Source organism: Pelodiscus sinensis, chromosome 2 (assembly GCF_052426305.1).
Source record: "Pelodiscus sinensis isolate ZL-2025 chromosome 2, ASM5242630v1, whole genome shotgun sequence".
Lineage (NCBI taxonomy): Eukaryota > Metazoa > Chordata > Testudines > Trionychidae > Pelodiscus > Pelodiscus sinensis.
This window is the reverse complement of record NC_143053.1, coordinates 153,339,432-153,352,963: the sequence shown is the minus strand read 5'-3', so window position 1 is coordinate 153,352,963 and position 13,532 is coordinate 153,339,432. Positions and strand designations below refer to the sequence as shown.

Genomic DNA, 13,532 nt, shown 5'->3' with positions numbered 1-13,532 from the left:
ACAGGACAAGCATAATACACCAGGGCTACGTCTACACTGCAGGCTTTTTGCGTAAGAACTGTTTTGCACAAAGAGTTCTTACACAAAAGATCTTGCGCAAGAGTGTGTCCACACTGCCATGTGTTTTTGCGCAAGAGTGTCCATGGTAGTGTGGATGCTCTATTGCGCAAGAAAGCTCTGATGGCCATTTTAGCCAATGATGGCCATTTTAGCCAATGGGGTTTCTTATGCAAGAAACCCCTGTTGCCTGTCCATACTGCCTTCTTGCACAAGAGGGCTTATTCCTCGTGGGGAGAGGAATAACTCTTGCACAAAGCGCCCTCTATTCCGACACCTTACTGTAAATTTACTTGCGCAAGAACACACGTGCAGTGTAGATGCTCTGCAAGTTTTTGCACAAGAAAGCCTACATTTTATAGATGTAGCCCAGGTGATTAGGTTTTAATCATAGAGGCCACTAACCCTCACCATCAATCTAATCTACATGACTTCATCTATGGCTCTACACCAAATAGTGTAGTTGAAATTGGCATCTTTACCACACCATCTTGAGTGTGGCAAGGCTGGCGGGGGGCTGCTTTCCTGGCAACCCAGCTCTCTTCTCGTCCTGTGGAGTGCTAGCATCAATGGGAGAGTGCTCGGAGATCGATTTATCGTGTCTAAGCAGATGCCATGTATGCAGAGGTGTCTAAGCAGACACAATAAATCAATGGCTGGCAGATAGATCGCTTCAGCATCAATAGCCAGCATAGTGGAGATAAGCGCCGAGTGTTAAACTCTAAGCCACTGAAAGTTTGGTTTCACTTTGCCAACTTGTCATGTGCTTGCTTCTAATTTGCATATGAATGTATACATTTGTATGCAAACAAACACACAGGAACAAAATACAGGACTATGTAGCACTTTAAAGACTAACAAGATGGTTTATTAGATGATGAGCTTTCGTGGGCCAGACCCACTTCCTCAGATCAAATAGTGGAAGAAAATAGTCACAACCATATATACCAAAGGATACAATTTAAAAAAATTGAACACATATGAAAAGGACAAATCACAATGTCCTTGGTGTAGTCTAGCTACACCAGACTAACACGGCTACATTTCTATCACTATTCTACACAAGAACAGTAATTGTTTGTATCTTCTTTGCTGGATGACTAGAAATTGCTTATTAGTTGAATTCACAGGAGATGAAAACAAAACACCGAGACATTCACCATGTCATTAGAAAGGAAAAGATATGGGGCCTGATTCTACACTGCGCTACACCATTTCTAGAGCTGCCCAACTCTCTTGCCACCAGTGCATTTAGGTGGTGGAAAACGATTGTAACAAGTGTAGCACAGTGAAGAAACAGGTCCTTGGACTGTAGCCTATTAGAATCATTAGTCTTAGTAGGCAGTACCTCCACATCGAAGATAAAGCACAACAGAGTGGGAGCTGTGAATTGTAAGGATACCATGCAAAGTGTGTGATCCTCCTGCCTGGCTCTGGAAGCTACAACTTCAGCTATTGCTTTCTTATTTTTATTTGTATAATAAGAGTTTCCTCACCATCAGCTTTAGGATTCATTTCAGTTCTTCTGAGTCTGCAACAGCTCTTATTTCAGTTTAAGTAGGCGTTCCTCCATTTGTTCTTCACCTAAGCCTAAAGCTGTACAAACACAACTAGATGGTGTTTGATGCACATTAGCTGTCCCACATGGGCTGTATAAGGGGGGGGGGGGCTTTATTCTCTTTCAACTGATGCATTCCTTGGTCTTCACAACAGTCGATTAGCCATGCTGTTGTTCTCTTGTTTACATACTGACATCTCTGAAGGGATAAGAAGGAAGGGCTGGGGAGAATTCCCAGGCTTTAAAATGAGCTAATGCTGCTTCTGGGATGTTAACAGCAATATGCTCTGTTTTAATCAAACTCAGTTCAAGTGTTGCTGTTTAAACATTTGTAGAATAAACTGAAGAGAAAAGTTAATATAAAACCATAGTACCTATACAGCCTTTAAAGTGACCTATTGTATTCATTTATCCAACCAAAAATACTGCTGAACTTTTCCCCTAATCATGATTTTCTTACTGGGCCACTGGGATATTTCTTCTTCATTTATTAGTTTAATTATTTTTTATATGACAAGTCTTGTGGCCAGGTAAAAAGTGCTTGTCCATGGCCACTGCAGTGGGCACAGCCAGAGGAGGGAAATGTCCCCTGTATGGAAAACAGACAGACATACAAACAGACATACTCTCTGAAATATAGAGTAGATAGCTGTCCCTTTGTCCATCCTTGCCCCCTGCTGGCCCAATGGGATTATAGCTGTCTCTGTCCTTATCTCTGGCCCCTTTTTGCCCCCCTGTGGTCATTCTGTAGTGTAACTCCCTTGTACCACACTCTTTCCTTTCCATGTTATGAGAAAACATTCCAATTCCAGGCACATCCCAATATCTTGGCACAACCAAATTCTGACCTTGCTCTAAGTTAGGAGAGGAGGAATCTTAATACCAAATTTGGTGGTCCTCGCTCTTACCGTTTATAGGAGACATTCTTGAACAAAGAGACTCCAGACAGCTAGATGGAGGCAGATTTCTAAAATATATAGAAAGAAAGACGGAAGAAGAAGATGAATGCTCCCTAGAGTGCAGCACACATCTTCTTTCAGGTGACTGGAGATGCTAAGTTAGAATACATTTTGAATCATGGTCTTCCTCTTCTGCATTTCTCGGGGCTGCCTTTTTGGTACCAAGAGAGACTCATTTCTCTTGCTCTGAAAGAGGAGAGACACTGATAACTCCATGGGGAGAACAGAGTGCTTCGATGGTCCCCACATCCGCAGTCCAGTTGCCCAGCATTTACTGCATTGTGTAGCATGTATGATATGGTATAGACAGTTCCTGCAGCCATACGCCTACAGGTGGCTTTCTCAGTTGGCACTAAAATAAAGTTCACATGCTCACCCCCTTTCCTAGGGCATGGCTTTATTTACAAATTAATGCAAAATAAACAATATAAACTCAAGCAGTCCCAGCTCATGCCAGGTCCCGGACTGCTGTGCCTCTACCTCCCTTGCTCCCCCTCCCCCGTACTGTGGAGATGGTGCTGGGAGAATCAGTTTTTAAGCTGGCTCCCCCCAGCACTGGCTCCTGTTTCTCCCCACACTTTGTTGCCTCTGATACAGAGGCACTGTGGGAGGGCATAGAGTGAGTAGTCGAGTAGTGACTCGACTAGTCGCTTACATCCCTACCTTCTTCTCAAAGAACAGTAAAACCAAATGTAAAAGTGAATCAGCAGGTCTCATTTAGCATCTCTCAGAAGGATTGGCACCTGCTAACAAAGCATCTCTCCAGGTGCAATGATCTCTACTCGCTGTGCCTGATCCTTGCAAAGGAAGCCAAGAAAGCACCAGCTAGGTTAATAGCCCTCAGAAGTGTATGTGGCTTGAGAGCAGAGGTTGATTCTCACTGAGTTAACCAGTTTTATGAAATGCTTTACCGTCTGAGCACATTCCTCAGTAATGTGTTAAACTACTCTCTCGGGCTCTTATATTGCAGGGTGTGCTACTGCACATCCGGTACACAGCTCAGATAAAACAGGTAAACTAATTAGCTGTGTCTGAACAGATTGCAACAATGTAAACTACACACAAACACAGGGATTAAAAAAGTGCTCTTTTGAGTTTGTTAGCAATTTGCATGGTTATAATATGCAAACCTTTTTGGGAAGGTGAGATTTATTGTTTCTCAGTAGTGTGCAGTAGTGCCAGTAACAGTACACTACTCTGTGTGTATTGATAAGGATTATATGGACATGTAGAACTTTAAACATTTTCCAGACTCTTACAGTATCATCTCATTTTATTGTGTTTGGTATGTGATTAGACTCCGGCCTACATGAGAGTTTTGCAATCTAGTAAGAAGCCCGAGTCTTTGTACCCTTTAATAGAGATTTTTTTTGTCTCTAACAGAATAAAAACAAAACAAATAATTTTATTTTCCTTCTATGCCAGTTGATTGTGTTTCAGTCTTCATATTCCTTTTTTTTCCGCTGTGTCCTCTTTCCATTTCTCTTACCTTCATTGGACTAGACTGGTGACTGAAAAAAATGAGATAATGGAGTTAAGAACTGTTTTAAAGTACCAGGGCACCTGCTGTAATTCTACCCAATTATGGCACGGTGTTACATTGTAAAACATATAGTTACCTGTTCATAATTAACACCTTTATTTACCCTAACTGGTATTTGCTCAGCCTTTTTGGTATTGCTCTGATCTGGTTTTTAAAATAAACGGCAACTGATCCAAACTGGGATGTTAGCAGTCTCAGGGTGGTTACAGGACAGAATGGTTGGTTGGTAGGCAGAACACTCACCAGAGTAGGAAATCTGGAACTGCTGATACGCTTTCATTTGCCTTTCAACTATGGAAATTACCTTTTTTTTTTTTTTTAACTATATGGGTTAAGCTGCAATATACATTGTATAACACTAAATCCAGGGCTGCTGTTGCTCCCAAATATAAAGCCTGTAGCTTCAAATTCTCACCAGGACTTGGGTTCATAGCTGTTGAGTGCTGATCCCACAGCAGCAACAGTGGCATTGTATTGTTGGCCTGTAAAGTCTCGTTGAATTGAAATGAGAAGCAGAAAGAGAATTACATCAAACTATTTTCGCACCATCTTGAGTTGGATGTTTGAAATGTCGATACTTCTTTAAAAAGGGTAACACGGAGTCTTGGCCAAATGGTCTTTCTAAACAAAGAGTGTTCTCATGCTTAAGGTGATTGATGAGTTGTTGAACGTGTGCGGTCTCCTTTGTTGGCTGTGTTGCTGCGCCAGAATATAATTATTAAACACTTTGAAAAGTGCTTTGTCAGGGACTATATGCATTACACGATCTTGATAATAGCTTCCCCATTGAGATTGTGCCAGAATTCTGCCTGGTTGTGTGCAGGTGTGCTGGACTGATGAGGGCTGAACCCCCAGGCTACAGTGCTTCATGGGACTCCATGGTCCCAAAGGGTGTCACTCGATGACACAGGTGTGTGGATAAGACTTGGTCTATCCTACAGAGTCATATCACTGTAAGGCAGCTTATGTTGACCTAATTATATCAGCATTTACACAAAAATGCTGCTTCCACCGAAGTAAGTGACCTACTCTGCCGACACAACCCCACCGCCATGGCAGGCACAGCACTTAGGTTGATATAGTTAGGGTGACCGAGTCCATCTAGATACTGCATTACTTACATTGGCTATTGCGTGTCATTCTTGTTGGTTTCACAGCTGCCTCTGGCTCAGAGCAGTGGATCAGTGAAGTTGCAGGGAGCTCATAGCTGGATCCATGAAACTGACAAGAGTGTCATTTTCATGGCTCTTAGGCTACATGCCGAGAATTGAGCTCATCAGTAGACTCGCAGCTGCCCCTTTCCCCTCAGCTGAGAGCCTGATGCAGGGCTCAATATGACAGCACTGAACCTATCAACAGTGAAATTGGCTTTCTTGTCAGTTTCCTGGATTCAGTTGTGTGCTGCTGCTCTGAGCCAGAAGCAGCAGTGAAACTCACAAGACTGTCTCCATACTGTGAAACTAAGCCCCATCTTGGGTTCACAGCTCTAGCTGTTGGTCCATAGTGGGTGGGAGGTTCATCTGTGTGTTCCATGGAGCTATCAGCGTTCCAGAATGCCCCAGGTCGATTGGTGCAAGTGCTGCTGATGAGGGCATGCATTATTGGCAGAAGGAGGGCATGCCAACCACTGATTGAATTACTACAGTAGCTGTAGGCTGATCTACATTAAGTTGACCAAATTTTGTAGTACAGACAAACTTTTAAGTCACCAACAAACATGCTGTCCTCTTTTAAAACATCCTGTGTCCTCAGAGCCGGCCCAAGCTACGGGCTGACCGGGTTACCGCCCAGGGCGCCCCATTGTAGGGGGCTGCCGCGCATGCGCCGGGCACCCGGGGCTGGGGCCACACATGGGCCGAGGGGTCGGGGGTAGTGCCGCACTCCTGGGGCCCGGGGCACACAAATGGCTCAGGCCAGCCCTGTGTGTCCTCTATTCTGTCCATGGGATCTGTGGGGAGATTTACAGGCTTCAGCATACCTTTGACTTCTGGGTAGAGGTTTTTTCAAAGTCGATGGACTTCCTCATAGCATATCTATTATTCTCTTAGGTTAGAGCCATTCAGTATTGAGAGCCCTCAATTCCTCCATAGTAACTTTCCAGAAATAGCCCCTCCAGTGGATGGCTGTGTCTAGACTGGCAAGTTTTTCCGCAAAATCATCTGCTTTTGTGGAAAAACTTGCCAGCTGTCTACACTGGTCGCTTGAATTTCCGCAAAAGCACTGACGATTCATGTAAGATTGTCAGTGCTTTTGCGGAAATACTATGCTGCTCCCATTCGGGCAAAAGTCTTTTTCCGAAAAACTTTTGCGCAAAAGGGCCAGTGTAGACAGCAGAGATTTGTTTTCCGCAAAAAAGCCCAGATTGCGAAAATGGCGATCGGGGCTTTTTTGTGGAAAAGCGCATCTAGATTGGCCACGGACACTTTTCCGCAAAAAGCGCTTTTGTGGAAAAGTGTCCTGCCAATCTAGACACGTTTTTCCGAAAATGCTTTTAATGGAAAACTTTTCCATTAAAAGCATTTCCGGAAAATCATGCCAGTGTAGACGTAGCCGATATGTATATGGCACCTATACTACAGTGGCACAACTCAGCCCTGCAGTTACAGCGCTGTAGCATAGACACTTATTTATAGCATCTGAAGGGGTTTTTCCATCACTGTGGTAAACCCACCTCTTCGAGAGGTGGTCACCAAGTTGACAGAAGAATTCAGTTTCATTTACGGGGGCGAGGATAGGTCAATCTAACTACATTGCACATGCATTTTTCATAGCCCTGAATATTCTAGCTTGGTAGACCAGTAGGTATCAAGCCCTTGCTATAAAATAGGAGCTCTACAGCAATATTGAATGTTACATTCAAAATGGAGGTTGAAATACACCATGACATTCATAACATGGAATTCACAGTTTGACATGGACATATTCCTTCACCCACCCTCTGCCTGTCACACATCCTCATATGCCAAACAGTTTTTTGTGTGGGTGGATGAACCTTTTTTCTACTTTTCTCCCTCTCTCCAGGAGCCAACCATAGTTGTGGTCCTTGCACTCTGTTGTGTAAGGGCACAGCAGGGCATCTTCTAAGGGCTGTCACAACAGTTGTCTGAGACACCATGCCTCTAGGTGTGCTCCCAGTGATGGCATAACAGATAAGGTACTTGCAGAGGATTTGAGTGGAAAGGTTAACAAGTTGACACTCTTTCCTCAAAAATGATTAGTAGTGAAATCTTCAACATCATTGACCTATAATGCACCAAGCTGAACAAATGCAGTTCATGGCACACTGAGCTATTGCTTCAGAGTGAAAACTCAGAAAAACATTGCCGCAGTTTACACTGTTGCTTTTATTACCAAATCAGCTAGAAATGTGACTTTTATTGTAGACTGTTTTGATTCTGAAACACAACTCTGTATTCCAGGCAGGATACCAAGGCAAATTCTGCTGCTGAAGAATCACGGAATGCAAAAGCTGTGGTTACAAATGTGTTATTAGGCTCCAAATTCCCAGCTGTAAAAATAAGCTCACTTTGGTGAGCAGTATTAAACAAGTGCAAATATATTCAGTACCCCTCAGCTTTCATACATTTCCTTCATGTTCAGATCATTGTAGTCCAAGTTTATTCAGTGAGTTTATTTCCAGTTTTTGAGATGATCTAGAAATGTTTCAAACAGAACTCTTTCTCCAGGAAGAAAGAGTAGTTGTTTCTCAAAACCTCATATAAAAGAATGTCTTGTTGAACCCATTTCTGATATTCAAAATTAATATAATGCATACCTTAAATAGCAAATAAAAATCCACACTAAGGATGTTAAGAGGCGTGTAATCCACTAATTATGTAGTTGATAACATTTTTATTGAGTACATGATTAATCAATAAAGGAAGGCTGCTGCCCCTCTGCAGATGAAATGTAATAACAGCTGGGCGCGCAGGCAGCCCAGCTCCTATTACATTTAAAATCCAGCGTCACAGTGGGGGTAGGTCCCACACTGAGCATGAGCCATGACTGAGCTGGGCTTCCCCAAGCCAGGCTTGCACCAGGTGCAGCAGCCCCTGTCCAGGGGAGCGTCCCAGCAGGGAGCAGAGTCCCCAAGTGGACGGGGCTGCTGCTGGAGCAATGTCTGTCCATGGCAGATGGCTGGCTGTGGGCAGAGGCTGCTCCTGCAGCTGCCCCTGTTCATGGCCAGCCCCAGCCACTGTGGGCAGAAGATGCTTCGTGGCAGCCTCTCTTGCCCCACCCTGCAATGTTGCTTCTGATAGACACAGCAGCGCAGGGTGGGGCAAGTGGCACAATGGAGATGGTTCCTGCTTCTCCCGCTTGCTGCCTCTGATACAGAGGCAGCAAGGTGTGGGGGAACAAGTAGTCGAATAGTCAACTCAGGTACTTGCTTACATCCTTAGTCCACACTGCTGAGACTAAGCATGAGAAATATCATGACAAAAGATTTTTGGAGAAAGCAGTAGTCTAAATTTGGGCTTGGAATTAGCTTTCATTTTTGACTATGGGGTCCCTTCTGAATCCATAGGTAATATTTAACTTTTTGTATATGGACGTATACGTTTTGTACATGCAAATATGCTCACTGTAGAATTGTTCATTCTAGCAGTAGTTCATTTTATAGCAAAAAATCATCTATATTGTCTACACTAATTATTTATGCAAAAATGTGGGAGTCATCTACATATTTCTCCTTAATGTCAAGGTTTTTCATACCTACGTACCAATTTTCTAGTTTCTGTGGGCTGTATTGTCAAGAATTCTCCACGGTAAAGCTTCATTGCACAGGACAAAATCCTGTTTTCAGAACAATATTGCCACGTGGGAAAATGTGCACCAACTCAAGCAGAATAGGGTTCGAATCTGTCTGTGTACAAAGGCATTGGCTTATCAGGATTACGATAGGGCCAAAAGTGCTGCAGAAATTTGTCAGTGTTAGCTGAAGCTAGGCAAAGGGGCAAAATTTAGGAGAACAAACTGGTGGAGTTGTGGTTAGAAAAGCAGCCAGGCAAGGATTAAAAATACCATTTAAAGAAACTCCCTTCCACCCAAGCTAGAGGAACATTGCACTGCCAGGCATGTTCAGCAACCCATATGGAGTCCCACAATCTGGACAGGTTCTGTGCTTGTAGCACATAAGAACTGAGGCCTTCCTCAGCAGCAGTAGTCCGTGCTTGTACCACAGCTCATTAGCTGCACTCCCAAAAGCTGGGAAAGACTCCCCAAACCAGGGCAGGACATAGGGTGAAAATGCTGTCTTCCTGTTACCCCAACATGGGAGTGGGGTCTCCTTGCCAGTCCGATAACAGAAGAAACTGTGGGATTGAGAGGCCTCATCTATCGATCTGTCTGCAACTCCAAAAGAGGACAGTTGTCTTCCCCCAGCTGTATTTTCATTGTGGGTGCCCCCTTTTGAAACTGAATCTTTGTTTGAATCCAGGCTTCATTATTTCCACCAGAAATGGTAGGTGAGCTATTTCCCCAAGAAATTTTGTACCTTAAAAAGGACATTCTTGTATATGTACTGAGATTCTTAAAAGAAAAGCATTCTTTCACTACATCCAACCATTCCACAGAGAACTATTAGAGAGTTGCTGTCATAGTGTTTATACTATGATATAAACATACAGTCATGTTTCAGCTTTGTTCATTTTAAATGTAATGTCATGATCTCTCTCTCTCTCTGTGATATATGTGACATGTGTATGTCACTTTATGGATGTTGTTATCCATTCTATTTACCATAAATAGGTTTAAAAAAATGTGGTTCCGAGCCTAACCGCGAGGTTTTGCAAAACATGATTTCAGGATAGAGACTATAGCTCATAGAATCAGTAAGAAATATACTTTGTCTGCTGCTTAGTGTGCCAACATTTCAGGTTTTGGATGAATGGCTGAATTTGTTATATGAAGATGTTTCAATTAAATCTGATTCTAAGAAAAGTTGAATTTCATTGTAGTTTAAACAGAGCTGAATGGAGTTCAAATTACCGAAGTTTGGACTATGATTTTAAGAATGGCTAAAACACCAGTGTGTATGCCATGAAATAAATAGATGGAAGTTTTAAAGTGTTTTGTTTACAGTTAGATGTGCGATTCTCACAAGTTGCTGTCATTTTGCTTTTTATTCCAGGACTCTGAGTCCCTTGACACCTGCATCCAGAACACACTCTCTGCATTATACCCTCCTTTCGAGGCCACAGCTGCCACTGTCCTGTGGCAACTTTTCAGCATAGTTGAAAAGCTGTATCGAGGAGATGGCCTCAGGTGCCTAATTGATTTTCTTGTCCCTGCCAAGAGAGTCTTACAGTGGATTCAGCAAGAAACCTGTGTAAGTATAGCTGCTCTGGCAAAACAGAGGCCCCCTTTGTTCCTAACTTGGGAAAAAAGATAAGATGGAATTTAATCTCTGAACTAGAGAGCTCTTTAAGTCTAGCAAATAAAATTTTGGATAATCATGGAACAATGCAAATTGTGAAGGTACCAAGGAGAACGGTGAAAGAGAATTATTTACCAGTCTTTTTAAAACTGTGTCTGAAAAAGAAGTTAACTTGTGAAACATGAACAGGAAACTAGTTGCAATCTACAGAAGTTGTTGATAGCAAAATTTTGGAAAGAAAACATGGTGTTCTTTTTAACCGCTGATAATTTTAAATACTCCAGTGCAGGCTCAGAAATGATAGAGAACCAAGATCAAATACTTGCAATAACAAAAAATGTGTGTGTCTGGAAGGTATCTTCTTTTTTTTTTTTTTTTTTTTTTTTTAAGGGAGCAGATACTATAGCAAAGAAGCCTCAGAGGGTAGCCGTGTTAATCTGTAACTATAAAAACAAAAAGGAGTCCTGTGGCACCTTAAAGACAGATTTATTTGGGCATAAGCTTTCGTGGGTGCCCAAATAAATTTGTTAGCCTTTCAGGCAGGAGTGGGGAACCTCAGGCCCGGGGGCTGGATGCGGCTTCTGGCTTGCCTGGATCCAGCCCTTTAGGCTCATGGCACCCTGCATTGAGGAGCTTATGCTGGCACTCCAGCCCACCTGCTGCTTTATCACGGAGCTGGAGTGCACAAAATCTACTAGGCTGGACCCCCCCCAGGCTCTGGTGTGCAAGGGGAATGTGGGGGGGAGTGTCTTTACTCTTCTCAGTCAGGGCAACATATCACTGAAGGGTTTTCTGTATGTTTTTTGCTTTTTTGTGTTGCCCTGACTGATTTTTCTGTGGGTCAGTGGCCCCGGACCCAGAAAAGGTCCCCTCCTCCCTGCTTTAAGGTGCCACAGGACTCTTTGTTGTTGTAGCAAATATGTTATTTCTTCTCCAAGCTGGCTAAAATCCTGGCTAGGGGTGAGTCTGGAGTATGGAGCTGGCTACGGCAGTACAGTCCATTTGGGGTCATTGACTGTAGAGGTGTAAGTCCTGAGGCGTGGCATCCCCAGTGCTGGAGGAGGATTTTTGGACAGGATTTTTGGAGGGAAACTTAGAGGACTTAACATTCTATCTCAGCACTTCTGGCTGTCCTCTCCGACGTGATACAGCTGTTAGAGAGTCAAGACCCAGAAGAACTGCCATTGCAGGCAAATGGCAAATAGAGGCACCCTATCAGGCCCTGCACACTCCATATAAGACACCTCTCTCTCTTGTTGACTATCTTCTGTGTCTGCAGCAGTTCCTCAGAGCTCACTGTATTCCTAGTGAACACTGTGAGCTCCATGATGGAGGAGAGAAGAACACTAACTGATGGACGGGTGCTGGAGGATGGTGCACCAGTTCCCACACCTGATCCTTTCCCATTTGGCAACTGATTGCCCTGCTTCTCCCATACCTAGGCCCAGATCACCTCAGACCATGGGTTTTGAGCATGGTAGAGGAAGGATACTCAATGCAATTCCAGAGCAGAAAGCAGCTTTGCATGAACTCACCACATCCACAGTTTGGTCCCACACCATGCTGCATAGATGCAGCTCTCATCTGCCCCTGTTCTATGTTCAGTCATGCCATCCTCCAAGTTTTAATTATTTATCAATTGAATAGTGTCCCTTTTGGTGCCTAGCAGCCAGGAATTTCTCTTTATTATGGTGGTACCAACCTGAAAAATAATGGTACTGGGTGTCTGGATTAGCCTTTCTTTCAGACATGCAATGGAGTATTCAAAGGCAGAATTTTAGGAACCCATGCCTCCAGAATGGGAATGAACTCCCTTTTCCTTCCTGTTCTTCAGCACTAGTAATATATACATTGGTGAAATCTGATTTTCATTTTCCCCAAATTGTTACATGCTGTTTGAGATGTTCAGAAACTGTTAATTGTTGTCTCTTCTCTGGGTAGTCTTTTCCACCTGTGTAGTTTCATTTACAGTTCTGATGTGTTTACAGTGGTAAGAGTATCAAATACTTAATCCTGCCTCAGAGCTTGAGGAAAGTGCAAATTATGCAGACATCGACTTTCAAAAGTGCCAGGGGGTGCTTGACCCCTTGCTCTTCCCCCAGCCCTGCCCCCACTCCAACCTTTCCACCAAAGTTCCACTTCCACGTAACTTCTTCGGGCCCCCATCCTATCCCTGTCCTGCCCAATTCTGCTCCCTCCCCCAAGTGTGCCGCATGCTTGCTCCTTTCCCTCACCTCCCAAATGTCACCAGACAGCTGATCGTGGTGGAACGGAGGAGGAGGAGGTGCTGTCCCATGGGAAAATGAAATGGGCAGTGTTGGGAGTTAGGAGTGAACTGATAAGAGGGCTTCTGGTGGGTGCTCAGCACCCATCAACTTTTCCTCATGGGTGTTCCAGCCCTGGCGCATCCCCAGAGTTGGCACCTATACGTAGATGATCTTTTGAGGTCCTTTCCAGCCCTACATTTCTATAACATCTACAAAGTTGCTGTCCAACTGAGCTGTTGCCTGTCTGGTTTTGTCCTGTTACGCTTGTAGAAATAGAACTATCAGAATCTTATTTGGGGGTAAGGCAATATCCCATGTTTATTGTGAAGGCAGAATTCATTTACTGTCTCCGCCTACTAAAATGATCCACCACACATACACACACTCATAGACACAGTTCTGCAGATGGGATATAATTACCAGCTTCAGTTGGTCACGATAGTCCACTGGCCAGGTGGTCTAGTCCTGAAGAGAGGAGCTGGGTTATGTTGGTTCGTACCAATGCTCCTGGAGGATGATCATAAAACCAAGTGTGGCTCATTAACTTCTCCCAGAGTGCTAGAAAGTCTGGACTATCTCTCAGGGTAGAGGTGATAGGAAGTTAAGACCAAAGAAATCCAACAGGAGCAGACAGTAGGCAGGAAGCGTTGGCTTAAGCTGAATTTTAGGTTGTTTATTGTCAGACAAGCCTCCAATGGAGGGTGAATTCAGACACTAGGTCAGAGTGTACTTTTGAGGATAAAGGTAGAGAATTAGATCACTAATAGACCGC

The 13,532-nt window shown here is 43.7% G+C and overlaps 1 protein-coding gene across 3 annotated transcripts in view; it reads left to right on the top strand.

The window, feature by feature from the left end:
• Positions 1-13,532, top strand: part of PLEKHG4B (pleckstrin homology and RhoGEF domain containing G4B) — a 132,157-nt gene that overhangs the window by 32,255 nt on the left and 86,370 nt on the right. For all 3 annotated transcript variants that reach the window (XM_089776490.1, XM_089776488.1, XM_089776487.1), the window contains exon 2: positions 10,248-10,445. In XM_089776490.1, coding sequence (XP_089632616.1) covers positions 10,248-10,445 — 198 coding nt within the window. The remainder of the gene's footprint in view (positions 1-10,247; positions 10,446-13,532) is intronic.